At 42.7% G+C, this 27,022-nt stretch overlaps 1 protein-coding gene across 3 annotated transcripts in view; it reads left to right on the top strand.

The window, feature by feature from the left end:
- Positions 1-26,313, top strand: part of SUGP2 (SURP and G-patch domain containing 2) — a 71,557-nt gene extending 45,244 nt beyond the window's left edge. For 2 of the 3 annotated variants that reach the window (XM_056518181.1, XM_056518182.1), the window contains exon 11: positions 26,181-26,313. In XM_056518181.1, coding sequence (XP_056374156.1) covers positions 26,181-26,298 — 118 coding nt within the window. In that variant the 3' untranslated portion in view covers positions 26,299-26,313. Of the gene's footprint in view, positions 1-8,122; positions 8,251-26,180 lie in introns of those variants that run through there. The other variant, XM_056518186.1, reaches the window with a different exon arrangement.
- Positions 26,314-27,022: the final 709 nt, after the last annotated feature.

Genomic DNA, 27,022 nt, shown 5'->3' with positions numbered 1-27,022 from the left:
TTTGTCAGTTTTAAGTTATTTTTTAGGGAGTATTGTGGGTTTTTCTTTTAAACGGAAGAGTGCCTGCAATTTTGTCCACATCTGTTTCAATAAATATCGGTTAAATAGCCAATCAATCATACAATCCTCAAAAATTTTTTTTTTTAGGTATGAAACCTGGCAAAGTAATACATGGTTTAAGATGGAAATGTGGATGGGCTTGTCCTCCTGCAGTAGATTAATGCTTAAAATGCAGCCTTTAAAGGACATCTGTATTGCATGAATTTTACATATTCTTGTGCCTGGGCTGTAAAAATAAACAAAATTTCCTACGTTCCCCCGTTGCTCCGGTATCTGCCTCACGGTCCTCTTGCTGCTTCATATCCTCATATGAAGGACATACCAGAGCCTGCACACCAACGCCAAGGTTTCTCAAAATGGCGTGGGACCTAATGCTCATCCTACCTGTGCGTGATAAGCAAAACAGTGGCCAGTGGGCAATTACGGCAGCATTCGGTCGACTCACAGCCTGCTCCCAGGTATCCTCCAGCGTGACTGAGCACACAAACAATGGGAGGGGGAGGCAAGCTGCAAGCCCCACCTGAGTTGGCTAATATAGGTGCATGGCCTCACAGGTGCTACCCTAATGCTGCCTTGAAGATATTCAAGGCGCATTAACTATGGGGTTTACACACCTCCAAGTATAAAATTTAAACAAACAACAAAAAATGTGGTCTCAAACGGCTGGAGGTGCTCAACCCCAAATGCGGTTGTGCATTAATACTGGGGGAGCAGATCCTGCCCTTGGAGGTGGGTAAACTCCATAGTTAATGCGCCTTGAATATCTTCCAGGCAGCATTAGGGTAGCACCTGTGAGGCCATGCACCTATATTGGCCAACTCAGGTGGGGCTTGCAGCTTGCCTCCCCCCTCCCATTTTATGTGTGCTCAGTCACGCTGGAGGGTACCTGGGAGCAGGCTGTGAGTCGACCAAATGCTGCCATAATTGCCCACTGGCCCCTGTTTTGCTTATCACGCACAGGTAGGATTAGCGTTAGGTCCCGCGCCATTTGAGAAACCTTGGCTTTGGTGTGCGGGCTCTGGTGTGTCCTTCATATGTGGATATACTGGCGAATGTCTCAATTTTAACATCAGTGTTGAGAGATAGCCAATGTCATTGTATACATCTACCACAGTAGTGCACCCATATTCCTGTATTATATTCTAATTGTTACACATCCACACCCTCTATCTGGTGTAGGATTCTATTGTGGCACTTGTTGTCCGCTGCAGGCATCCTCCATTGTATGCATTTTTATGCTGGGGATCGCCCCTAGCAACAGACTACAAGGGCAGGATCTGCTCCCCCAGTATAAATGCACAACTGCATTTGGGGGTTGAGCACCTCCAGCTGTTTGAGACCACATTTTTTGTTGTCAGTTGCATAAGACAAACGGGTCCAAAAAAAATATTTCTGGGAAATGTGTAGAAAGTACTGAACTATAGTTTTTTTCATAATGTTTATTGCAGAACAGCAACAGATTAAAGAAAAGTAAATTAAAGTTAAGTAATTAAGTTATTATTAAGTAGTACTAACAGTCCATGTAGAAAATGAGACGGCACTCACCCAGGTAGTTGCTGATGAATATTCTTTATTCCATATAGGAAATCAAGCGGGGAGGTGCAGTGTCAAGCAGGTATCACAGCAAGGACGCAGGAGTCCACAGCGTGATGGCAACTCCTGTGGACTCCTGCGTCCTTCCCGTGATACCTGTCTGACACTGCACATCCCCGCTTGATTTCCTATATGGAATAAAGAATATTCATCAGCAACTACCTGGGTGAGTGTCGTCTCATTTTCTACATGGACTGTTTGTACAATATCCTCTGCTATTTGGACTGAGCACCCCCATTTGGCTGTATTATCTCCACACCTGCGCTCGAGTGCTAGCCTATCTCCACTTAATCAGTGCCGGACTCTGTTTCTTTTACACACGATTAAGTAGTGCTATTGAGGTTTTTTTTGTCTTCTCTACATTAGGGTTATGAGCACATGGTGTATTCTTCTACACAAAAAAAAAAATTGCAGTGAAACATGGGACAGAATTTCTAAGGGTAGCTGTAGATTTCTTCACATATCATTACTTTGATGACAATATATTCTGTTGTGGTTTTGTGCATGGATAAGCCCATTCAATATGTAAAGAATAAATAACATGTCACTTATGTCAATGTATTAAAAATACTTCCCTATCCCAGAAAAAAAACTGATGTTTTCTGGCACAAAGGAAATATCAAGGTATGTATGCAAATGCTTCATAAGAGGTAAAACACTGCAGCAAATATGCAATGTAATCTGACATTTTTACAGACTGAGTGCTTCACCCTTTGGAACCAACTAAGCAACTTATATTTCTTTTTCCCTTATTTAATAAACAATGGCCCTCATTTACTATTCTAAACCCGACCTCTTTTGTCGGGTTTTTTTGTCGCATCTTTGTCTGCGCCATGTCGCAGACATCGTGCGCAAGTCTGCGACACGATGCAACATTTTTTCCCGACGGACCCGATGTGGATTCTCCCAAACCCGAAAAGGTTTAAGGTTTCCAACCTGAATTTGTTGTATTGTTGTGGATTTTTTCCCGACAGCTCAGAGGAGTTGGAAACCAAAACCAACAAAACCCACGTGCGACAAACAGGATTCGACATAATAATAAATACCAGGGGAAAAAAGCAGTCGGGTAAGAAAGCAAGATAGACTTACAACCCGATTTTCTTAGTAAATGAGGGCCAAAGTGTTAGTACTCAGTCTCATACAGTCATTATATATGGTATTCCCACTGGTATAACTAGGACATGTGGATGAGTACCTAGTTCAATGTGAATAAACAGGAAAGATGCATAGCTTAACCAAGCCTATTTTAACCTTAACCTCTTGCAATGCAATGCAATGCAATGATCAGTGTATTGAATCAATGTACTGCATGTTTTAGTCCCCTATGAGGGCTATAACATTGCAAAAAAAAGTTAATAAAGATGATTTAACCCCTTCCCAAATAAAAGTCTAAATCACCCCCCTTTTCCCATTTAAAAAAAACTGTGTAAATAAAAATACGTGTGTGGTATCGCCCCATGTGTAAATGTCCAAACTATAAAAATATATCATTCATTAAACCGCACGGTCAATGGCGTACACACAAAAAAATTCCATAGTCCAAAATAGTGTCATTTTGGTCACTTTTTATACCATAAAATAATGAATAAAAAGCGATCAAAAAGTCAGATCAAAAAATACAGATAAAAACTTGATACCGGCGCAAAAAATACGTCCTCACACCGCCCTGTTTGCGGAAAAATAAAAAGGTTCTAGGGGTCAGAAGATGACCATTTTAAACGTATTAATTTTAAAATTTTTGTTTCGCTGTAGTTGTTTTTTGGTAAAATGACTGATTTAATTACAAAGTAGAATTGGTGGCACAAAAAATAATCCATCATATGGATTTTTATGTTCAAAATTGAAAGGATTGATTTTTAAAAGGTGATGAGGAAAAAACAAAAGTGGAAAAACGTTTGGTCCTTAAGGGGATAAACTGAACTCCTGCTGCCGGAGCATCATCTGAGTTATGCTTTATGCAGTCCATTGGATAAGGATAGTCCGGTTGTGTGTCAGTGACCTTGGCTCTGATTTACTAAGAGAGGAGTGTAGTTTTCTTTGTGGGTTTTAATTCCCTTCAGTTTTTCTACTGTATTTTCCAAGGTTTCTCTACATTTAGCTTTTTTTACACATGCTCTGATCTGTCTGGTTTTCCTCAGCTCAAATCCACTACATTTTCTGTGGAAACCTTAGTAAATATGTTGGGTTTTTTTGTGAAAATGTCGGGGACATGCCCCCTTTTTGGCAACCATGCCCATTTTTCCCAGCAGCCATGCCCCCTTTCAGGGTTTTCACAGTAAAATGGAGAGTTAGTCAGGTCCCTTTTTTTCACATCTGGCGCACAACCAGACAAAGCATGTCGGGTTTACAATTGTAAATCAGGGCCATTGTATCTATTACAGATTAACCAAACACTGAAACCCACCATCCCTTCAACCGGCATAGCACATGAAATAATTCTCTACATCGGTGTGGTAGCATGGTAATCCATCCAAACCAGACTTTACTGAACTTGCATTAATGCATACATGTTATTTATTTCAGGAATTAAAGAGGGAATAGTGTATTGAACATACAAATTTGGTGAAAATATTGCCTATGATTGGATTTGGATCAAGGAACCCAGTATTGCAAGGCACCCGTGCTAACTACTGAACCATGCTGACCTAGATATATCTTTATTAGACATTTAAAAAAAATACGCAGCCAATGTTTTGGTTCCACAATGAATCATTTGCTTGGTGGTTGGCAGGTTACATATTGCTACACTAAAATATTGAGTTAAGCACAAGAAATTCCTGTTTCAATCAGGTGCATAGATGTAAGAAAAAGGAAGAAAATCTAAAAGAAATAATTCATGTGAAGCAAATCGGGAGATTGTGATGCTATGCGTGTCTACCAGGTTACATGCCATTATTGGAACCCTTGCAAAGTGTAAAAAAAAAAAAAAGCATGCACTCCGAGCCAGAAGTTTTATTTATTCAGTAAAATAATCTGCATTTTAAAGTGTGCAAACACGTCCATTAGCTAGAATAAAACGGCCATTGGAATGTGATTAGAGGTCACTCCTGAAAAGAAAATAACATTTAGCACTCCACTATCCAAACCCTTAAAGTTTGTATTTCACTATATTTGGGGAACTTACTAACAACTGCAACTGTCTCATACTCTGATCATACTCATGTTGCTCTAGATCAGTGGTACTCAACTACTTTTAGTAGGGGTCCGCTTATCCAGGTCTGCCATTCGGTGAAGGTCCGAGCTAAATGCTAAAACCTGGTTCACAGCTTGTGGCCGCAGTGGCATGCCAGAAATAGGTGCTGCCTGTTGTAATCCATTATTTATTAAGTCTTAATCGTTCTCCAAGTGCCACACACTGCCCCTGGTATAATATTGTCACACACTGTGCCCCTGGTATAATACTGTCACACACTGTGCCCCTGGTATAATACTACCACATGCCTCTGATATAACACTGCCATACACCCTGTTTCTTAGTATAGTACTGCCATTTAAGCCTGCCCCCTATATGAACTGTGCTACAATGCCTTCCTCCCCCATATGAACTGTACCATGATGTCTCCCACCCATATAAACTATGCCACTATGCCTGACCCCCCCCACCCCTCCCCCATGTGAACTCTCCAGCTGTTGCAAAACTACAACTCTCATTATGCAGGCAGAAGAGTATGATGGGAGATGTAGTTGTGAAACCACTGTAGAGTTAAAGGTTGTGAAATACCTGTAATACCCTTACTTCCAGACTGGGAGCAAAAAATAGGCCCGGGGATATTAGACTATGCAGCCCTTTTATATTTTTCAGTGGGGGTCGCAGCAGTCAGACACCCATTAAAATAAAATGGGCTGCATACTCTAAAATCACCTCGGTTTAGGTGGCTCTCCAGCTGTTGCAAAACTTCCATCATGCATGCAAAGATTCAGGCATTATGGGAGTTGTAGTTTTCTACCAGTTGGAGAGCCACAGATTTGGGTATATTATCACCCATCATCCCTGCAGAAATTGCAAGTGAATCCAGCTCTGATGGGGCATTGTCAGGAGAATACACAATTGTATAATGACTCTCATGTTCGTTCTTTGGGTGTAATTCCATTCTGCTGGGGGGGGAATTCCACTTTGGCGTTTCCACAGTATGCACAGAGCGTCAGGAAACCATTGAAAACTATTGGACTGCTGCAAGCAGATTTCTGCCGGAGGAATGTCCTCAATGTGGATGGGCCCCCTTAGTCCTCCTGCAGACTTCTCTGCCCCCAAGACCCCTGCATCATTTATCTTTACAATTTTTTTTCGCCAACAACAAAAAACGGGGTCTCAAATGGCTGGAGGTGCTCAACCCCAAATGCAGTTGTGCAATTATACTGGGGGAGCAGATCCTGCCCTTGTAGTCCGTTGCTAGGAGCGATCCCCAGCATAAAAATGTATACAATGGAGGATGCCTGCAGCTGACTACAAGTGCCACAATAGAATCCTACACCAGATAGATGGTGTGGATATAGATGGTGTGGATGTGTAACATATAGAATAATACAATAACGGAATTTAGGTGCGCTACTGTGGTAGATGTATACAATGACATTGGCTATCCCTCAACACTGATGTTAAAATTGAGACATTCACCAGTATATCCTTATATGAAGGATATACCAGAGCCCGCACACCAATGTTAAGGTTTTTAAAACATTTTCTTCCCCCCCCAGATCCCTCTGTGCCCTTTTGCCTTAACACTCCCCATCCGCATCATTCATCTTCTCCCCCCCAAGACCCCTGCATCATTCATCTTCTCCCCCCCCAAGACCTCTGCATCATTCATCTCCCCCCCCCAAGACCCCTGCATCATTCATCGCCCACCCCCCAAGACCCCTGCATCATTCATCTCCTCCCCACCCCAATACCACTGCAGCATTCATCTCCCCCACCCCAAGACCCCTGCAGCATTCATTTCCACCCAAGACCCCTGCAGCATTCATTTCCACCCAAGACCCCTGCAGCATTCATTTCCCCCCCCACACCAAGACCCCTGCAGCATTCATCTTCCCCACCCCACAACCCCTGCAGCATTCATCTTCCCCACCCCAAGACCCCTGCAGCATTTATATTCCCCACCCAAAGACCCCTGCATCATTCATCTCCCCCTCCCTTTCACTTTAACTTTTATGGCACCGATGGCCCAGCCCCACATATTTACTTACCTGTCCCAACACTGCCTCTTTGTGCCAGGTCCTGCGCTGCTCCACTGCTCTGGCCTCTTCTAGTCAGGTGCTAATCGCACCACCTGCATCACAGGAGAAGCACGGCCAGACATGGAGCAGAGCATTCCCTTGCTCCGGTGGTGCTCAGCTATTCATTTGTATCAGTGTTTTAAAAACACCGATACATATGAATGTCGGGACAGAGAACCGGCAGGCGGCCCGGATCTGATCATGATTGTTTTGTCCTGAATACTTTGGGTTGAGTGTCTATTGGGTAGCCTTGTGCTTTTTTTTGTGGATTATAGCATAAGGTCTATGGGGACATTTATCAAGGAGTTTAGAGCATTTTTTTTTGCTTACTCCAGATGCACAAAAAATTGCATGTGCGCCTTGTGGGTACGCATAAAGTAGCAAACACCCTTACCTAGGCAACTTTTAGTTTTCACTTTGCAGTGGTCGAGTATTTATCATGTGCGAATGTCGCATGTATGCAAAAAAAAGTAGCATACCCCCTTCAAAAAGTTGCAAACCAAAGTCAAGTCGGACCTGGATTACAATAATGCCATTAGGCTAGGATTCTACTGAGGTTTTTTCCCACCAGCAAAAATGTCAGGAAAAACTGCCTGTACAACTACCACAGCTTTTTCCTGTGTTTTGGCAGTTTTTTCCAGCGCTTTCCCTTGTGTGTGGAAACAGCCAAATTTGTCCCCTTTGGCAGTTTTCTCACTGTCTTCAGGGTACCACTCTATGGGTCGGATGCTGAGCGCCCGGTCCACATAGTGTAAGGAGAATGTGGAGTGATGTACAACATCACTACTCACCTCCCCCCCGGCCATATAGTATACAGGAGGGCGGTATACACGATGTACAGTTATCTATAGATAGCTGTATATAGTGTATACAGAAGGGGAGGTCCACTTATCTCCCTCGCTCCCTGTCCCTGCCTGGCCCATGTAGCTAGACCCCCTAATGATGACATAATTAGGGGCGGAGCTACAGACGGGAGGCAGAGTGGTAAGTATGAGGCTCTGTTCCCATTGTGTTTTGGATAATGTGAACAGACCCTTCTGCCAGTGTCTTACCAGACAGGGAGACTCCAGCTGTTGCTTAACTACAACTCCCAGCATGCCCAGACAGCCAAAGGCCAAAAGGGAGTTGTAGTTTTGCAACAATTGGAGGCTCTCTGTTTGGGAAGACATTGCATTTTGGGCTCTCTCCCCAGTGGACAGCGCCAAAAATGCCCTAACCCATTTTTTGTGTTTCTTTTTTCTTCTCGTTTCAGATCCATGTCTGCAGAGGATTGCAACGAACTTGGTGGATCACAGTGATGAACTAGATTTTTTTTTATCTGTTAATAAAATGGCTAACGAGGGCTGTGTGGGAGTGTTTTAAAATAACATTTTTCCAATCTGTCGTGTTTTTTTAAATAGAATTTTCAGGCTTAGCAGTGGAAGCCGTCTTATTGATGGAATTCATTACAAAGACGGGGCTAGCGCTAACCCCAAATTATTACCCCAGTACACACCGCCACAGGTTTGCCGGGAAGAGCCGGTACTAACAGGCCCGGAGCGTCAAAAATGGCGCTCCTGGGCCTAGACGGTAACAGGCTGGCGTTATTTAGGCTGGGGAGGGCCAGTAACAATGGTCCTTGCCCACCCTGGTAACGTCAGGCTGCTTGGTTGGTGTCTGGCTGAGAAAAAAATATGGGGAACCCTATGCGTTTTTTTTATTTATTTATTAAAAAAAAAAAGCGCATAGGGTTCCCCATCCCCAGCCTAAATAATGGCCAAATTTATTTTTTAAGTTTAAAAAACACACTTTATTAACCTCTTAAGGACTCAGGGCGTACCTGTACGCCCTGAGCCTGGTCCCGGTGGGATAAATGGGGTTACGCCGTGACCCCGCATCACAACGGGTCGGTCCCGGCTGCTAATGCTTCAGACGCAGATCAAAGTTGACCCGAAAAAAATCTGAAAACAAAAGTAAACGCTTCCCGACAGCTCAGTCGGGCTGATCAGGACATGGCGATAAAATCGCGATGTTGCGATCATCTGGGACGCAGACGGAGGTCTCCTTACCTCTCTCCGCTGCCTGAGCTACAGGCTTGAGCAATCGAGCCCCTATCTCGCTGATCCGTGCAAAGCTATGCAGGGATCAGCATAAGAGATCAGTGTGTGCAGTGCTATAGGTCCCTATGGGAGCTATAGCACTGCAAAAAAAAAGTTAACAAAGGTCATTTAACCCTTTCCCTAATGAAAGTTTGAATCACCCCCCTTTTCCCATAAAAAAAAACTAAATAAAAATAAACATATGTGGTATCGCTGCGTGCGTAAATGTCCGAACTATAAAATTATATCATTAATTAAACCGCACGGTCAATGGCGTACGCGCAAAAAAATTCCAAAGTCCAAAATAGGGTATTTGGTCACTTTTTATATCCTAACAAAATGAATAAAAAGCTATCAAAAAGTCCGATCAACACAAAAATGGTACCGATAAAAACTTCAGAACACGGCGCAAAAAATGAGCCCTCATACCAGCCCGTACGTGGAAAAATAAAAAAAGTTACAGCGGTCAGAAGATGACAAATTTTCCTGCATGTAGTTATGATTTCTTTCAGAAGTGCGACAAAATCAAAGCTATATAAGTAGGGTATCATTTTAACCATATGGACCTACAGAATAAAGATAAGGTGTAATTTTGACCAAAAAATGCACTGCGTAGAAACAAAAGCCCCCAAAATTTACAAAATGAAATTTTTTCTTCAATTTTGTCGCACAATGATTTTTTTTTCCCCTTTTGATGGATTTTTTGGTAAAATGACTGTCACTGCAAAGTAGAATTGGTGGCGCAAAAAATAAGCCATCATATGGATTTTTAGGTGAGAAATTGAAAGCGTTATGATTTTTAGAAGGTGATGAGGAAAAAATGAAAGTGCAAAAACTGAAAAACGCTGAGTCCTTAAAGGGTAGCTCCCACCATCACTTTTTTTTTCTGTCCCTGCCTATAAACTATCTATCCCTAACCCCCTCCCTGCCTTTAATTTTCTTTTTTACATATTAAAAATGCTTTTTTGTCTGCCTGGTAGCGTGCTCACTACCAGGCAGACTTCCCCAGCAGGCACCACGTCACTGATGCCTACTGGGGCCGGCACTTCCGCCCGTAGTTCACCTATACAGGGTGCCTCCAGCTGTTTCCCCACTGCAACTCCCAGCTTGCTCTGACATCTATTGGCTGTCAGGGCATGCTGGGAGTTGTAGTGGGGAAACAACTGGAGGCACCCTGTATAGGTGAACACCGGAGCACATACCACTCCCCGCCGCGCAGCCCGCAACCCCCCCCCCCCCACCGGCCCCGTCGCGCCGCTCAAATCACTCCCCCTCCCCCTTAGTTCACCCAGAGTACCCCCCCCCCCTGCCGCTCCGCTCAACCCACTCTCCCTCAGTTCACCTATTCAGTGTCCCTCCAGGCTTCCCCACTACAACTCCCAGGGCATGCTGGGAGTTGTAGTGGGGAAACTGGAGGTATACTGTATAGGTGAACAGTATACATAATACAGTGAACATAATACTTTACCTTGTCCCCGAGCCTGCGCGCGTCCTCTTCCTTCAAAGCGCTCGCTCCCGCCTGTCTGATTGACAGGCGGGAGCGAGCACAGCAGTGATTGAATTTCGACTCGTTGCCAGGCTTCAACGAGTCGAAATTCAGTGGTGACGTCTCTGCTGAATGCATTCGGCCACTAGGAGAGCCACCCCTAGTGGCCGAATTTAAAAGTGATTTTAAACTGTTTTAAAATCACTTTTTTTAATTAAACTATATTAGAGATATGTTGTAGTGCTTAAGTACTACAACATATCAATTTTTTGTTTTCATGACAGTGCCCATTTAAGGGGTTAAACACATTATTAAAATACATTACTAATAAAAAGTTTAACAAAATTTATTAAAAACAAATATATATATTATTTTTACATTTAAATGGCCCCTTTCTTACATTTTTATTATTGTCGGCTAAATTTTTAGTTCCCTGCCCGCCCACATAAATTGATCCCTGTTTAAAAATTGATAAAAATTTTGTTATAAAAAATATAAATTTCATTAAATGCAATTTTTTTAAACCACTACTGTACGTTTTTTTATTTTTTATTAATGGTATCCTATGAAATATTAATAAAAAGAAAAGGTATCTCCAACCCTTTTTTGGATCGCTAAAGTCCCAAAAAAACAATAAAAATGCCCAAACTAAAACCCACATGGCATTTTTCTTGGTGTTTTTTTCACTCCCAGTGACTTCTTTGGGAGGAAAACTCCAAGATTTTCCCATAAATAAGCCAAAGTCTCGACAAGAGGTCGTTTTTGAAAAACTGCCAAGGAGCCAAAAATAGCTGAAAAATGCACAAAGGATAAAAAAAAGCAAAACGCCAAACAGAGAAAAATGCTGTGCAGCAAAATGGGTGTTTTTATCAGCATTTTTGCATGAAAAACCTCAGTGAAATCCTAGTCTTAGACAGCACTTTTTAAAAAGTTGCACAAAAAGACTCAATTGCAACTTTTTGTGTAAAAAGCTCCGCTCCTCAGCCACCATCTACCACCCGCCCGCTAGCTGTTACAAGACTATAACTTGCAGCATGCCCTTACAGTGAGGACATGCTGGGAGTTGTAGTGTTGTGACAGCTTGCGGGCGGGTGGCTCACTGGACTATGAAATTACGGCACGGTAATTACATATTTCCCGGCCGCAGCACTGACATTCCAGTCAGTCTCGGCCAACCACTGCTTCAGGTGGGAAATATGAAATTACAGTGCTGTAGTTTCATATTCCTGTGAGTCTGCCAGCCAGGGAGCGGGGCGCAATTCTGCCAGCTTCCCCGGGTTGCATTTTAACAAGCTGCCTCCAGCTGTTGATAAACTACAACTCTCATCATGGGAGTTGAAGTTTTGAAACAGCGTTGCCCACCCTGGTAACGTCAGGCTTTTACTGTTTGGTTGGTATCTGGCTGAGAATTTAAATGGGGAACCACACACGTTTTTTTTTTTATTATTATTTATGCAACAAAAACGTGTGGGGTTACCCATATTTTTATTCTCAGCCAGATACCAACCAATCAGTAACAGCCGGACGTTACCAGGGTGGGTGAGGACCATTGTTACTGGCCCTCCCCAGCCTTAATAATGCCAGGCTGGTACCAGGAATGCCATTTTTGATGCTCTGGGACTGTTGGTACTGGCTTCCCAGTACCCCTGTGGCGGTGGGTACCGGGGGAATAACTGGGGGTTATCGCTAGCTGCTTTTGAGACTAATGCTAAGCCTTGGCTTAGTAGTGGACTTTGTATAAGACTGCTTCCACTACTAAGCCTGTAAAGTGAATTTAAAGAAAAAATACAATATGTTAAAAAAAAACTCTCCCACAAGCCCTCGTTAAGCATTCTATTAATATTAAAAACAAAAAAAACATGGGTCATCTACGTAGTCCACTGAAGCCAAAGAAGTCCTACATATATGAATCTGAAATGAGAAGGGAAAAAGTGGTAAAAGTTTAAAAAAATATATATAGATATATCTGTGATTAGTATGTATGCTTCCTGTACGTCCTAAGGCGGCACCAAATGGGTTAATGCTTTCCAGCTTGCCTGGAATGAGAGTAGTTGTTAGCAATGTAATCAAGGCAAGTTAATCAAACACTCCTGAGGTGCCCCCCATATATATCACCAATAAGACACAACCCTCGTATTTTTTTCTCTCTCGCTCGTAAGAGGATCAGGACAAGTACCTCATGCTCGGGGCTCCCTGAGTTAGGAGGTCGGGTCAGCCGTATACCGGATGCTACTGCCGGTCCCTCAGCTGCTCCCTCCGCTGCCTCCCCGAAAAAGGCGGCGGTAAAACTTCCCCCGGTGCGTCCCGGTCTTCATCTTGGAACCGGCAGGTGCCATACTCGGTGAGAATCAGACGGAGGTGGTTCCGGTCGGTGAGCGGGGCCTGCGACTTCCGTTCCTAGCGCTGCTAGGAAAGCAGGTTAGTTTCTGGGGACTCCAAGATGGCGCTGCGACTCGGACGCCTCTATGCCCATTCCGCATGCGCCGGGAGCGTGTCCGGAAGCGGCATGCATGGCGCGACTATTTAAACAGGGCCAGATCTCTGTCTGGCTGCGCTCAGCCAAGGCAGCAGATCTCTCGGCCCTGTAAGGTATTGAAAGTCGAGGTTTCCTCCTTCCTTTCAATCTGGATATGATGTTTGTGTTTTATTTTTCATACAAACATTTTTTTTCCCTCAGAATGTCTTCTCATAGAGGCAAGGCAAAGAGAAAGACTAAGCACAATGTCTGTGCAGAATGTCAGCAACCCTTACCAGAGGATTGTGAGTGGGGCTTATGTGGCTCTTGTCAGAATGCTAAGGACATGCAGCCAAGTGCCTTCCTTAATTGGTTAAAAGGTGAGATGACCAACACCTTTAAGGAATTAAAGGAGTCACTAGTACCAGCCAAAAAGAAGAAGGCAGCTAAGCGCACTTCTCCTATATCCTCTGTCTTCATCAGATTCTTCTTCTTCTGACAACTCCTCTTTGGATGTCATTATGGATGAGCTGGATGAAGACTTATATCTTCTTCCTAAAGAAAAATTTCGTAAACTGCTGTCGGTGGAGATGTTTCTCATAAGATGAAGAAGGATCAGCTTTATTATTTCCCTCCAGTTCCAGCGAAAGTGTTTCCTTCCCAACCAATACTATCGGAATGGATCAAAAAAGATTGGAATAAGCCGGAAAAGAAGACAGATGCAGGCGCTAGGTTCAAATCCACCTATAGATTGGACCCTAAAATCTGTGCGGAGTGGCAGGAGCCTCCTAAGCTTGACCTGACGGCGGCCAGATTCGCAAAAAAATCGCTGTTCCCATCAGAAGAGTCCATCAGACTTACGGATCCATTGGACCGAATAGCGGACAGTTTGGCCAAAAAAAGTGTACCTAGCAGCTTCTTCTTCTGCTAAAATTGCCTAAGCATCTATTCCCGTAGCCAGATCTTTAAGAATTTGGCTTAGCCAGCTGTCACAAGATATCGAAGATGGGGTGTCTAGAGAGCGCCTCTTGAAAGGGGTAGAAACCATGAAGTTGGCTTCGGAATTTCTTTGCGATGCCCCCCTGGATGTTTTAAAATTTTTATCTTGAACCCTGGCTCTATCAAATGCCACTAGGCGTGCGATGTGGATAAAGCAATGGGGTGGGGATATTTCTTCAAAGGTCAGCTTTGTAGGTTTACCTTTTCAGACGTCCTCTATCTTCGATCCCCAGCTGAAGGAAATATTAAAATCATTTAATGAGGAAAAAGATGCCCATTTTCCTTTTAATAAGAAAAAAGCAGCGAGACCTTTCTATGGCCATTCTAGAACCTTCCCCAAGAGGAGCTACTCCTTTCGGAGGAACAAAAAGCCAGATTTCAAAAAGAAATCAGATGCCGGAGCTTCTAAGGGAAGATCCTTTAATAAAGATAAGCAATGACGCCATGAGCACCATGGGAGAGCCGGTGGGAGGCAGATTGAGATTTTTTTCAGAAATTTGGAGAAAAACGTCATCAGACGCTTGGGTGACGGATATAGTCACCAAGGGCTACTCTCTGGAACTAACAGATCCAGACCAATTTCCTCCAAAATGGGCAGAGTCAGGAAGGCGCTTGAAACCGAGGTGAGGGTAAAACTTCTACTTTATTCCCATAATGCAGCGCGTTTCGTGGAGGTTCCGCTTCATCAGGCATGAGAACTAGAACATGGTGTGCAGTTTATATAGGGAAAATCCTTAACCCTTTCAACGGCGGAAAAAGATTAACCCCTTACAATCTACACTTAGACTGATATTATTTAATTACAGAAATGGACACTAAAATCACATACTAAAATCAAACAAAAATATACATATTTCAATAAGACGATAGTTCATACAAAAAAGAATATATATACATATATATGTATACATACACATATAACTTATACAAAAATACATATGATATTTTTGTATAAATTAGAGCTATAATATATTCTTTTTCATATATAAATTTCTTTTATATTTTTTTATATATATGTGTATATATATATATATATATACTTTTTTGTATGAACTATCGTCTTATTGAAATATGTATATTTTTGTTTGATTTTAGTATGTGATTTTAGTGTCCATTTCTGTAATGATATAATATCAGTCTAAGTGTAGATTGTAAGGGGTTAATCCTTTTCCGCCGTTGAAAGGGTTAAGGATTTTCCCTATATAAACTGCACACCATGTTCTAGTTCTCATGCCTAATGAAGCGGAACCTCCGCGAAACTCTTTGCATTATGGGAATAAAGTAGAAGTTTTACCCTCACCTCGGTTTCAAACGCCTTCCTGACTCTGCCCATTTTGGAGGAAATTGGTCTGGATCTGTTATCTGTGAAAGGTGGAGCGGCTGCTGGAACTTCACACTCTATGCACTCTTATCCATGGTTGTACTTGGACGTAGTACAACCCTACTTGGTAAGCGCACATTCACATTCTGCGTTACCTGTATACCTTATGGTATCACACTAGGGAGCACTTCCTGCTCTATTTTTTACTCTGGAACTAAGGACCTTTCCACCAGAAAGGTTCATGGTGAACAAGGGTTCCAATCCAATATTGGTGGATCTTATTCATCAATTCATTCAGAAAAACGCACTGGAGGAAGTTCCTGCAGAAGAGAAATTCACAGGCCTTTATTCTCTGCTTTTTGTGGTCCCAAAGTCTTCAGGAGATTGGAGACTGGTGGTGGATCTGTCATTTCTAAACAGGTTCTTCCTGAAAAAGAAATTCAGGATGGAGTCAATACGCTCAGCTATCCTGAATATCCAGAAGGGAGATTTCTTGGCCTCCATCGATCTCCAAGACGCGTATTTGTATATCCCTATTTTGCCAGCACACAGAAAATTCCTCAGGGTAGCAATCTCTCATCACCATCACATCCAACACCTTCAGTTCACCTGCCTTCCATTTGCCATTACTTCAGCCCCACGGGTCTTCACAAAGGTGGTGGTAGTCCTCACGGCAGCACTTCGTCTTCAAGGGATTTTCATCACTCCGTACCTAGACGACTGGTTAATTCAGGCGTCATCAGAAGACCTTCTCTCACATCACCTCAGCATCACTCTCAACTTTCTGCAATCCCGCTGCTTTCTGGTCAACCAGAAAAAATCATCTCTGGTTCCATCCACTGTGATTCAATATCTAGGCTTCACGATAGACACCCAGAAGATGCGTCTTTTTCTCTCTCGTCAGAAAGTGCAGAATTTGCAAGAGGCAGTCAAGGCCCTAATATTATCAAAGGCCTGTTCAGTGAGAGAAGCCATGAGGGTGCTGGGGACGATGACATCTTCGATAGAAGCCGCCCCTTGGGCAAAAATGCACTTCAGACAACTTCAAGAACACATTCTCAGTCGTTGGAACAAGTCTCAGAACTCTCTGGATACAGTAATCAACATCCCTACATCCCTCAAGTCTGACCTCAGATGGTGGCTTCAGCCGGAACATCTTCTCCAGGGCAGCACTCTCCTGAGTCTGAATCAAATAGTCCTCACTACGGATGCCTCAGGCTCCGGCTGGGGTGCTCATGTTGGAGACGCATGGACACAGAGTCCATGGGAGCCACAAGAGTTGATGATGTCATCGAATCTGAAAGAGCTGACTGCCATCAGGAAGGCCCTGATTCATTTCAAGACCCTGATTCAGCACAAGGCGGTAATGATTCAGTCAGACAACATCCCTTCGTTTTTTTATCTAAACAAGCAGGGAGGGACACTGAGTCGGCATATGCAAATGGAATGCGCTCGCATCATGAAATGGGCAGAAGTGAATCTCCTGTCTATCAAGGCAGTCCATATAAGAGGAGTGTACAACATTCAAGCGGACTGGCTCAGCAGAAATGTGATCAACCCGGGGGAGTGGGAGCTGAACCCCAGAATCTTCAGCAGATTGGCAGAGATGTGGGGTTCTCCGAGTCTGGATGTGATGGCGACTTACCTCAACAAGAAAACTCAAGAGTTTTGTTCCCTGTCGAAGACAGGAGGTCCAGTGGCAGTGGACGGTCTGTCAATCTGTTGGAGGAAGGCTTTCATTTATGTTTATCCCCCAATGCCGTTAATTCCAAAAGTCCTTCAGAAAATCCGGGACGAACAGATGAAGGCGATAGCTATACTTCCTTTCTGGCCCAGAAGGGCCTGATTCCCCATCGCTCTGAGATTATCAAAAGGACAATATTGGAAACTTCCGGAGTGCAAGGATCTACTCACACAAGGGGAAATGATTTATCCAGACCTTCACAGGCTCCAGTTGATGGCCTGGATTTTGAACGGAGAACATTAACAAATCAAGGTCTTTCACAAGAAGTAATTAACACTCTTCTGTCATCCAGAAAACCTACTACCATGAAGACTTATGCCAGGATATGGTTGTTATTTTTGGACTGGTGCCAAGGGAACGATTGCTCTTTTGAAGAAATTTTAGCGATGCTTCAGTTTCTCCAAGAACGGTTTAAAAAAGGACTAAAACCTAATACCCTAAAAGTCAATTTCACTGCGATTAATTCACATCTGAATGGAGCATTCTCAAGATCTGCCCTAATTTCCAGATTTTTCAGGGCCATTAATAAGCTCAGACCTATCTTTCACAATCCTATTCCCTCTTGGGACCTGCCTATGGTGCTAAAATGCTTGTGTAATCATCCATTTGAGCCATTAGATGAAGCAGCTTGGAAATGGTTGTCCTTTAAGTGCCTATTTCTAGTAGCCATCGCCTCCGCCAGAAGGCTAAGTGAGCTCCAAGCCTTGTCGTCTAAGGAACCATATCTGAGAATTGTCCCTGATGCGGTGATCCTGAGAACCATGCCGGGGTTTTTGCCCAAAGTATCATCTGTTCTTAATCTAAACCAGGAAATTATTATTCCAGTGCTTAAAAAAGATAACGCACTTCACCTTCTGGACGTCAAGAGGGCTCTTATGACTTACATTTCCAGGACGTCGGCATTCAAGGGCCTAACAGAGGGAAGAAGGCAAGTAAATCATCTTTAGCAAGATGGATTAGAGATACGATTAAATACTGTTATGAGTTGGAAGGCAAACAATCGTCTCTCTTGCTGAGGACCCACTCAACGAGATCAACGGCCACTTCATGGGCTGAAAGATACCATGTACCCATGGATCAAATTTGCAGAGCGGCCACCTGGTCTTCACCAAACACCTTTGTCGAGCACTACAGACTGGATGTGTCATCTTCCGAGGGGTCAGCCTTTGGCTTGAGCGTTCTCCAAGGTGCCATGAGTTGCTGATTCCCTCCCTTTGTTATTTTTTACTGCTTTGCAAATCCCATTTGGTGCCGCCATAGGACGTACAGGAAGTAGAAAATGTGTTCCTTACCTGAAATTTTCTTTTCCTGAAGTCCGTAGGCAGCACAACTTTACCCACCCATTAAATTGTTATTGCTGCATACGATACGAGGGTTGTGTCTTATTGGTGATATATATGGGGGCACCTCAGGTGTGTTTTATTAACTTGTCTTGATTACATTGCTAACAACTACTCTCATTCCGGGCAAGCTGGAAAGCATTAACCCATTTGGTGCCGCCTACGGACTTCAGGAAAAGAAAACTTCAGGTAAGGAACAAATTTTCTACATCTAGGGTCAGATTAAGATCTGTGGGCAAAACATTCAATAGGAAACCCCCTTATTCAATGGGGGAGGTACAAAATAAAGCTGAAAATAACATTGATATTTTCCTTAAAGCGTACCTATCATAGTTCCAAAAAAAAATAAAAAATGATGTTACTCAGTACTTAATCCTGATCGTGTACATATGTTTTATGTCTCTAGGATCTTTATTTCCAGAGATATAAGCATTTATCTGTTGCTCAGTTACTTTTTCATTGTGCAGGCTGGAGGGGGCGTGTCTGTCTGTCTCCCTCACAGTGATGACTCATCTGCTCTGATTCTCGGGAGCGAGCCTGGGCAGTCAGCCAACTCTACTCTGTAACCCTTTCCTCTTTGGTTTCATGCTGTACATGTTACACAGAGGAAGATGCTTGGAGCTTGCCTGCAGTATTCCTAAGACATAATGATGAGTTCATAACAGGATAAAATGTATAAATATAAGAATAGATCTTTATAAAATTAGTGCCATGGTTTCATAGATAAAAAGCACAGCATTTTTATAAATACGTTTTCTATCTGTTTTATCTTTTCCTAGTAAAGTTGGATGCTAATCAACATAGCTGTCACTGGCTAGCACCGGAGTTCACCCACAATAGTTATAGGCACCGGAGTTCCCCAACAGTAGCTACAGGCACCGGAGTTCCCCAACAGTAGCTACAGGCACTCGAGTTCCCCCACAGTAGCTACAGGCACCTGAGTTCCCCCACAGTAGGTACAGGCAAAGGAGATCCCCCACAGTAGCTACAGGCACCCGAGTTCCCCCACAGTAGCTACAGGCACACAAGTTCCCCCACAGTATGTGCAGGCACCTGAGTTCCCCCACAGCAGCTACAGGCATCAGAACTCCTCCACAGTAGCTAAAGGCATCAGAGTTCCCCCACAGTAGGTAGCAGTTCCCCCACAGTAGGTAGCAGTTCCCCGCCCCCCCACAATATCAGCTCCCCCACATTAGGTAGCAGTTCCCCCACATTAGGTAGCAGTTCCCCCACAATAGGTAGCAGTTCCCCCACAATAGGTAGCAGTTCCCCCACAATAGGTAGCAGTTACCCCCACATTAGGTAGCAGTTCCCCCACAATAGGTAGCAGGTCCCCCACAATAGGTAGCAGTTCCCCCCACATTAGGTAGCAGCTCCCCCACATTAGGTAGCAGCTCCCCTACAATAACAGTTCCCCCACAATAGGTAGCAGCTCCCCCACAATAGCTAGTTTCCCCACAATAGGTAGCAGCTCCCCTACAATAGCGGTCCCCCCACATTAGCTAGCAGTTCACCCACACCAGGTAGCAGTTCCTCCACATTAGGTAGCAGCTCCCCCACAATATCAGTTCCCCCACAGTAGGTAGCAGTTCCCCCCACAGTAACAGTTCCCCCACATTAGGTAGCAGTTCCCCCAAATTAGGTAGCAGTACCCCCACATTAGGTAGCAGTTCCCCCACATTAGGTCACAGTCCCCCAACCCCCTAACACACACAGACATACAGAGACACACTCCCGACCTGCATAGCGCCCCTCTACTGCGGCGGCCTAATGAGCGACGTCTTCGACATCCTCTTGCACTGACCGGCCGCCGGCACTGCTATGGAGCGTGACTTTGCAGAGAAGGTACGATCAGGCACAGCTGTAGACCGGGCTGGGGCTTGTGAATGTTCATGGTCGTTAATGGGTTAGCAAAAAGTAAAAAAGAAAAAATATAAAAATAAAAAAATAAAGGAAATGAAAGTCAAGATTAAAAAAAGAGACATTCCCAAAAAATAAATAAAAAATTAAAAATGTAATATAAAAAGCTAATAAGGGGACAAAGTAACAGGATTTTCAAAAAACCCACACTTTTTAACATTCCCCACACCTCAAGGCAGTAATTCACTATGTTTCTAGTGGGTTTTTGAATACAACTGTCGGGTTTTCAGGAAATAATGCAAGCCATACCCCTTTAGTCGGTTTAATAAAATAATTTGAAAACCATCGGGTTTTTACCAGTAAAATATGTCGCACAAAGGCCCTGATTTAGTAAGAGTGGAGTGTAGGTTTCTTAGTGGGTTTTAATTGCCTACAATTTTTTCCCCCAGCATTTACTAAGCTTTCCCTATACTTTGCATTTTTCCCTACATTTTGCCCTTTTTACACATGCTCTGATCTGTAGAGTTTTTCTCAACTCAAATCCACCACATTTCCTATGGAATCCTTAGTAAATATGTAGGGTTTTTGTGAAAATGTCAGGAACGCACCCCTTTTCTGTGACCATGCCTCATTTTCCCGACAAATACGCCCCTTTTTTTCTGGTTTTCTCAGTTAAAATGAGAGTTTGTAGGGTTTTTAATTTCTGGCACAGACAGAATTCTGTCGCAATGAGACAGAATTCTAGCGCACTCTGGTGCAGACAGAATTTCTGGCGCACAACCCGACAAAACATGTCGGGTTTACAAAGTAAATCAGGGCCAAAGTGTTGCAGAATTGTGTCGCATAACCCGATAAAAAGAGTCGGGATCATGTTAGTAAATCAGGGCTTATGAGCGTATGAGCAGTATAAATGCCATGAATGTATAAATAATATAGATGCCATGAGCGTAAGAAAAGTATAAATACTATGAGCATATGACTAGTATAAATGCCATAACTGTATGAACCGTATAAATGCCATGAGTGTATAAACAGTATAGATGTCATGAGTGTATGAACAATATAGATGCCACAGCATATGAACTGCCATGAGCGTATAAACAGTATGGATGCCATGAACGTTTGAATATTATAACTGCCATGAGCTTAAGAAAAGTATAAATGCCATGAGCGTGTGAACCATATGAATACCAAGAGTGTATGAACAGTATAGATGGCATGAGCGTAAGAAACAGTATAAATACTAAGGGTGTATTACCAGTATAAATGACACAAGCAACATAAACAGTATAAATGCCATGAATGTATGAACAGTATGAATGCCATGAATGTATAAACAGTATAGATGTCATGAGCGTACGAACAGTATAAATGCAGTGAGCGTATGAAACAATATAAATGCCATAAGCGTATAACCAGTATAGATGTCATGAGTGTACAAACAGTATGAAAGCCATGAACGTATGAACAAAAACTTGTATTAATGTGCATAAAGAAGCCAAGGAAAGATGGAAAAATCTCCAGAAGGTATCAAATTACAGATTAGACATTCTTATAATATGTCAACAAAAGTTAGATTTTATTTCCATCATTTACACTTTCAAAATAACAGAAAACAAAAAAATGGCGTCTGCAAAAGTTTGGGCACCCTGCAGAGTTAATATCTTGTACTGCCCCCTTTGGCAAGTATCACAGCTTGTAAACGCTTTTTGTAGCCAGCAGAGAGTCTTTCAATTCTTGTCTGAGGTATCTTTGCCCATTCTTCCTTACAAAAGTCTTCCAGTTCTTTGAGATTTCTGGGCTGTCTGTCACGCACTGCTCTTTTAAGGTCTATCCATAGATTTTCAATTATGTTGAGGTCAGGAGATTGTAAAGGCCATGGCAAAACTTTCAGTTTACACCTCTTGATGTAATCCCCCATGGATTTCGAGGTGTTTTTAGGATCATTATCCATTTGTAGAAGCCATCCTTTCTTTAACTTCAGCTTTTTCACAGATGGCATCAATTTAGCATCCAAAACTTGCTGAAATTTTATTTCATCAATTTTTCCTTCCACTCGTGAGATGTTCCCTGTACCACTGGCTGCAATACAACCCCAAAGCATGATTGTTCCAACCCCATGCTTAATAGTTGGACAGAGGTTCTTTTCATAAAATTATTTTCCCCTTCTTCTCCAAACGTACCTTTGCTCCTTCCGGCCAAAAAGTTCAATTTTAACTTCATCGGTCCGCAGAACTTGTTTCCAAAATGCATCAGGCTTGTCTATATGTTCATTTGCAAAGTTCAAATGTTGATTTTTGTGGTGAGGACGTAGAAGAGGTTTTCTTCTGATGACTCTTTCATGAAGACCATATTTGTACAAGTATCTCTTTATAGTGGAATAGTCTACCACAACTCCAGTGTCTGCCAGATCATTCTGGAAGGATTGTGCAGTCAAACGTGGGTTTTGAATTGTTTTTCTCACAATCCTGCGAGCTGCTCTGTCTGATATTTTTCTTGGTCTTCCAGATCTTGCTTTAACTTCCACTGTTCCTGATGACTGCCATTTCTTAATTACATTCCGAACAGAGGATATTGACATCTGAAAACATTTTGCTATCTTCTTATAGCCTTCTCCAGCTTTGTGAGCGTCAACTATTTTCAGTTTCAGATTTCTAGACAACTGTTTAGAAGAACCCATGGTGCTTATTGTTGGGGCAAAGTCAGATGAGTCTGGACATTGAGATTGACATCACCTGGTCTTCCCAGATGATGATTGAGAACAATCCATGACACTGGAAGGTCTCAGCTTTGCAAAGTGGGCAGTGCATGCTATAAATTCGGCAGGGTGCCCAAACTTTTGCAGACGCCATTTTTTTTGTTTTCTGTTATTTTGAAAGTGTAAATGATGGAAATAAAATCTAACTTTTGTTGACATATTATAAGAATGTCTAATCTGTAATTTGATGCCTTTTGGAGATTTTTCCATCTTTCCTTGGCTTCTTTATGCACATTAATACAAATTTTTACCTGGGGTGCCCAAACTTTTGATCCCCACTGTAAATGGCTTGCAACCTTAGAGAAAAAATCTTCTTAAATCAAAAAAGCACTGAAATTTCCTTACATAATGACACACTGTAAGAATCCGTTCAGACGAGCGGATCCACAGCATATTTTATGCTACAGATCTGCCGCTGCAGGATGCCTTTAGTTGTGCCTGCTCGGAGAAACAATACGCCGCTACAAGCAGACACACTGCTGCGATGTGCGAGTTGCCGCGCATGCGTGGTGTACTCGCACACATCGTGGCCGCTTCCCCTGCTCCCTGAGCTAGGCCGAGATAAGCCATGATGTGCGAGTATACTGCGCATGCGTGTGGCGACTCTCACATCGCAGTGTGTCTGCTCGTAGAGGCAGATTGCCGCTCCAAGCAGGCACCTGTAAAGGCAGCATACAGCGGTCCTTCAGCTGCGGATCCGCAGCGTAATACGCGCTGCGGATCCGCTCATGTAAACATACACTTAGGCATGATCTTATTTATAAGTAGATCTAGCTTCATTAGCATTACATCCAGTTTATACTGAATTGAATGTAGTTCCGCATAAAGATCCATTGTGGGGTTGATGGCATCCACACTGTTTGTTGGGTGTGTTGGACTGGCAAACTCCACATCCGTAGATGACCCCAGAATTAGGGTGACTCATAGAGGCCTTATATTATTGAGATTGATGGCCTAGGAACATATATAAATTTATTTTTACTTGTGTTAATGGTTGTTGGTTGCAAATTGCATGTGTTACAACAAGAATAATGGCTTAATAAACAATTAATATTTAAAAAGTTAGATGTGACAAAGTTAAAAACAAATAATAATAATAATAAAGGGATAGTGCCTAAAACTTTTTTTAGCTTTTAATATTATGGCTAAAAATATCACCAAAAACAAAAGTGAGACTTTTACCATATAAAATGAGAGTAGTGGTAAATGGTAAAAGGCTCACATTTGTTTTTGGTGATATTTTTAGCCATAATATTAAAAGCTAAGTTTTAGGCACTATCCCTTTATTATTATTATTATTATTATTATTATTATTTGTTTTTGACCTACAAGTGCTGAATAGATTACACCAAGTGTGGTTGATGGGACCAGTAAAATACCCATTTACCTTTGTACTTCATGTGACAAAGTTAATAACAATAACATTTAGGACCATTGATTGGGTAACACACATGCTTTTGAAGAAATGGATCACATATTTGTGGAAGACTTTGCACTTGTCAGTATATTCCATTGAAAATAATGCATAAATCAACACAAATGCACACATGCTACTTTAGTCTGAGCTTATAACAGTATGCTTAGGCTATGTTAAAGGAGTACTCTTGTGCAGGTTATTTATCCTCCGTTGTGTCCGGACAGGCAAAAAAACTTGCCTGTAAACTTCCTGCATTCCCCCGGAGCACTGCTACAGGGGATCGGTGCTCCTGTCCCGTCTTCGGGCTTCTTCTTGCGCATGGATCGTCACATGGCACTCACCCTATCACCTGAGGCGGGACTTCGCTGTGGCCAGTGATAGGCTGAGAGCCATGTGACAATCTGTCCACAGGATGAAGGCAAAAGAGGAGACCGGAGGACAGATCACCTGTAGCAGCGCTTCGGGGGAACACAGGAATGTTTTTTCTTTTATTTTTTTTATATGTTCAGCCCGGCCACAAAGAAGGAGAAATACCTGGCGCTCCAAAACTTGGCCAACAAATCAATGGGTTGGTTTCTGTACTTGCAAATTAGAGTTAACACTTACCTACCTGTCTGTTGTCATCAGTTGCCATTTAAATGTCCTCAATATCCTCCCTCTAGCACTTTGTAGGAATTTATTTCAGGATTTCCTCTGTCCCAAAATCCAATGGGAAATGGAGATTAGTGATAGACCTGACCTATCTGAACAGATTTGTAGAGAAGAAACACTTCAAGATGGAGATCAGTAATTCCTGTAATGGACCAGGGAGATTTCATGGCCCCTCTAGATTTATCCGATGCCTATCTCCACATGCCAATCCACCATCTTTTCAGAAAGTATCTAAGATTTGCCATCAAAGTAGGAAACTCAGTTTGGCACCTTCAGTTCACATGTCTCCCGTTTGGGATAAGTTCCGCACCAAGAGTCTTCACAAAGATGGTGGTGGTCCTGTCAGCAGCCCTTCACCTTCAAGGTATCGTCATAGTCCTGTATTTAGTCAATTGGTGGATAAAGGCAGTGTCAAGGGAAATGTTGTCATTCCATTTGTACAAGACAATAGAATTTCTCCAAGCTCATGTGTTCATTCTCTACATAAAAAAATCCCAGCTTTCTCCAACTCAAAAAATTCAGTTTTTAGGTTTTGTGATAAATTCCTTATCCAAGAAGATCTCCATTTCTCCAGAAAGAGAAATATAGTTAAGGAAACAGAAAGGTGACTATTCGCCAAGCCATGAAGATCCTGGGCAGTCTTACATCTACAATAGATGTGTCCATTGGGTGAAAGTTCATATACACAATCTTCAAACAAAAGTTCTATCCTTGTGGAACAGGTCACAGACAACATTGGAAAAATCCATATGGATTCCAGCAGGTCTCTGTCGGGATCTTCAATGGGTGGCTAGTACCGAACAGGTTCTCAAGGATAAAATTTTTACTTCCAGCCCAACAGACAATAATAACAACAGATGCATCAGCTCATCGATGGGGAGCATACATTGGGCATCATTGTGTCCAGGGTCAATGGTCCCAATCAGAAAAGATTCTGTCCTCAAATATATAGGAGTTGAGGGCAGTATACCTAGCTCTTCTTCACTTCTCCCCTTGCATATCCAACAAAGAGGTCCTAATAAGATCAGACAACCTCCCTCAACAAGAAAGCGGACCTCCTCAGCCGTAGGTCCCTACACCCTGGAGAATGGGAACTGAACCAGGAAATTTTCGAGCAAGTGGTGAGGAGGTTTGGAACCTCAGATCTGGATGTATTGACAAAATGCCAAAATTTTAACATTTTGTTCTCTGTTCCACTCAGATCAACCTTACTACATAGACGGCCTCTTGATATCCTGAAAGTAGAGGTTTGTGTATGTCTTTCCTCCTCCAGCCTTGATCCACAGAACACTATGGAAGATCAAGAAGGAAAATCCTAAGGCAGTTCTTATTCAACCATACTGGCCGAGAAAAGCCTGGTTCTCGATGATCAAGGAGCTGTCTCACAACATGTTCTGGCATCTTCCCAAAAGAAAGGATCTACTGGTTCAGAGAGAGATGTACTATCAGAATTTACAATCCCTAAATCTGACAGCGTGGAAAGTGAACTAATGAGGCTGAAGGCAAAAGGTCTTACAGAAGAAGATATTGTAACCTTGGGAAGCTCTAGCAAACCAGGTACGAAGAAGTGCTCTTCAAGGGTATGGAAGTTGTTTAAATCTTTGTTTCCAAATCAGGAAATCACAGTTCCAGTGATTTAGAATTTTCTTCAGCAAGGTCTGGACAAGGGTCTTAAGCAATCAACTTTAAAGGTTCAGTTTGCAGCCATAAATTACTTTTTAGCAGGAAAATTTTCTAAAGATCCTCTGGTGAAAAAATTCTTCAAGGGGGTGAATAACTTGTGCCCTAAGGTTCACAGACCTTTTCCATCATGGGATCTCTCTATGGTGCTGAGATGTCTAGCCACCGATCCCTTTGAACCTATAGAATCCATTGATTTGAAGTTTCTCACATGGAAAACATGTTATCTGGTGGAAATCACCTCAGCCCACCGAGTTAGTGAAATCCAGGCACTGTCATGTCGTGAGCCTTATCTCCGAGATCTGGGTGATGCCTTGGTTCTCCGTACCTTGCCAGGTTTAATTCCCAAGATCCATTCTATTA

The sequence above is a fragment of the Hyla sarda genome, chromosome 1 (genome assembly GCF_029499605.1).
Source record: "Hyla sarda isolate aHylSar1 chromosome 1, aHylSar1.hap1, whole genome shotgun sequence".
In the NCBI taxonomy this organism is placed as follows: Eukaryota; Metazoa; Chordata; class Amphibia; order Anura; family Hylidae; genus Hyla; species Hyla sarda.
The sequence above is the reverse complement of the archived record's forward strand: the minus strand, read 5'-3'. Positions and strand labels throughout refer to the sequence as shown.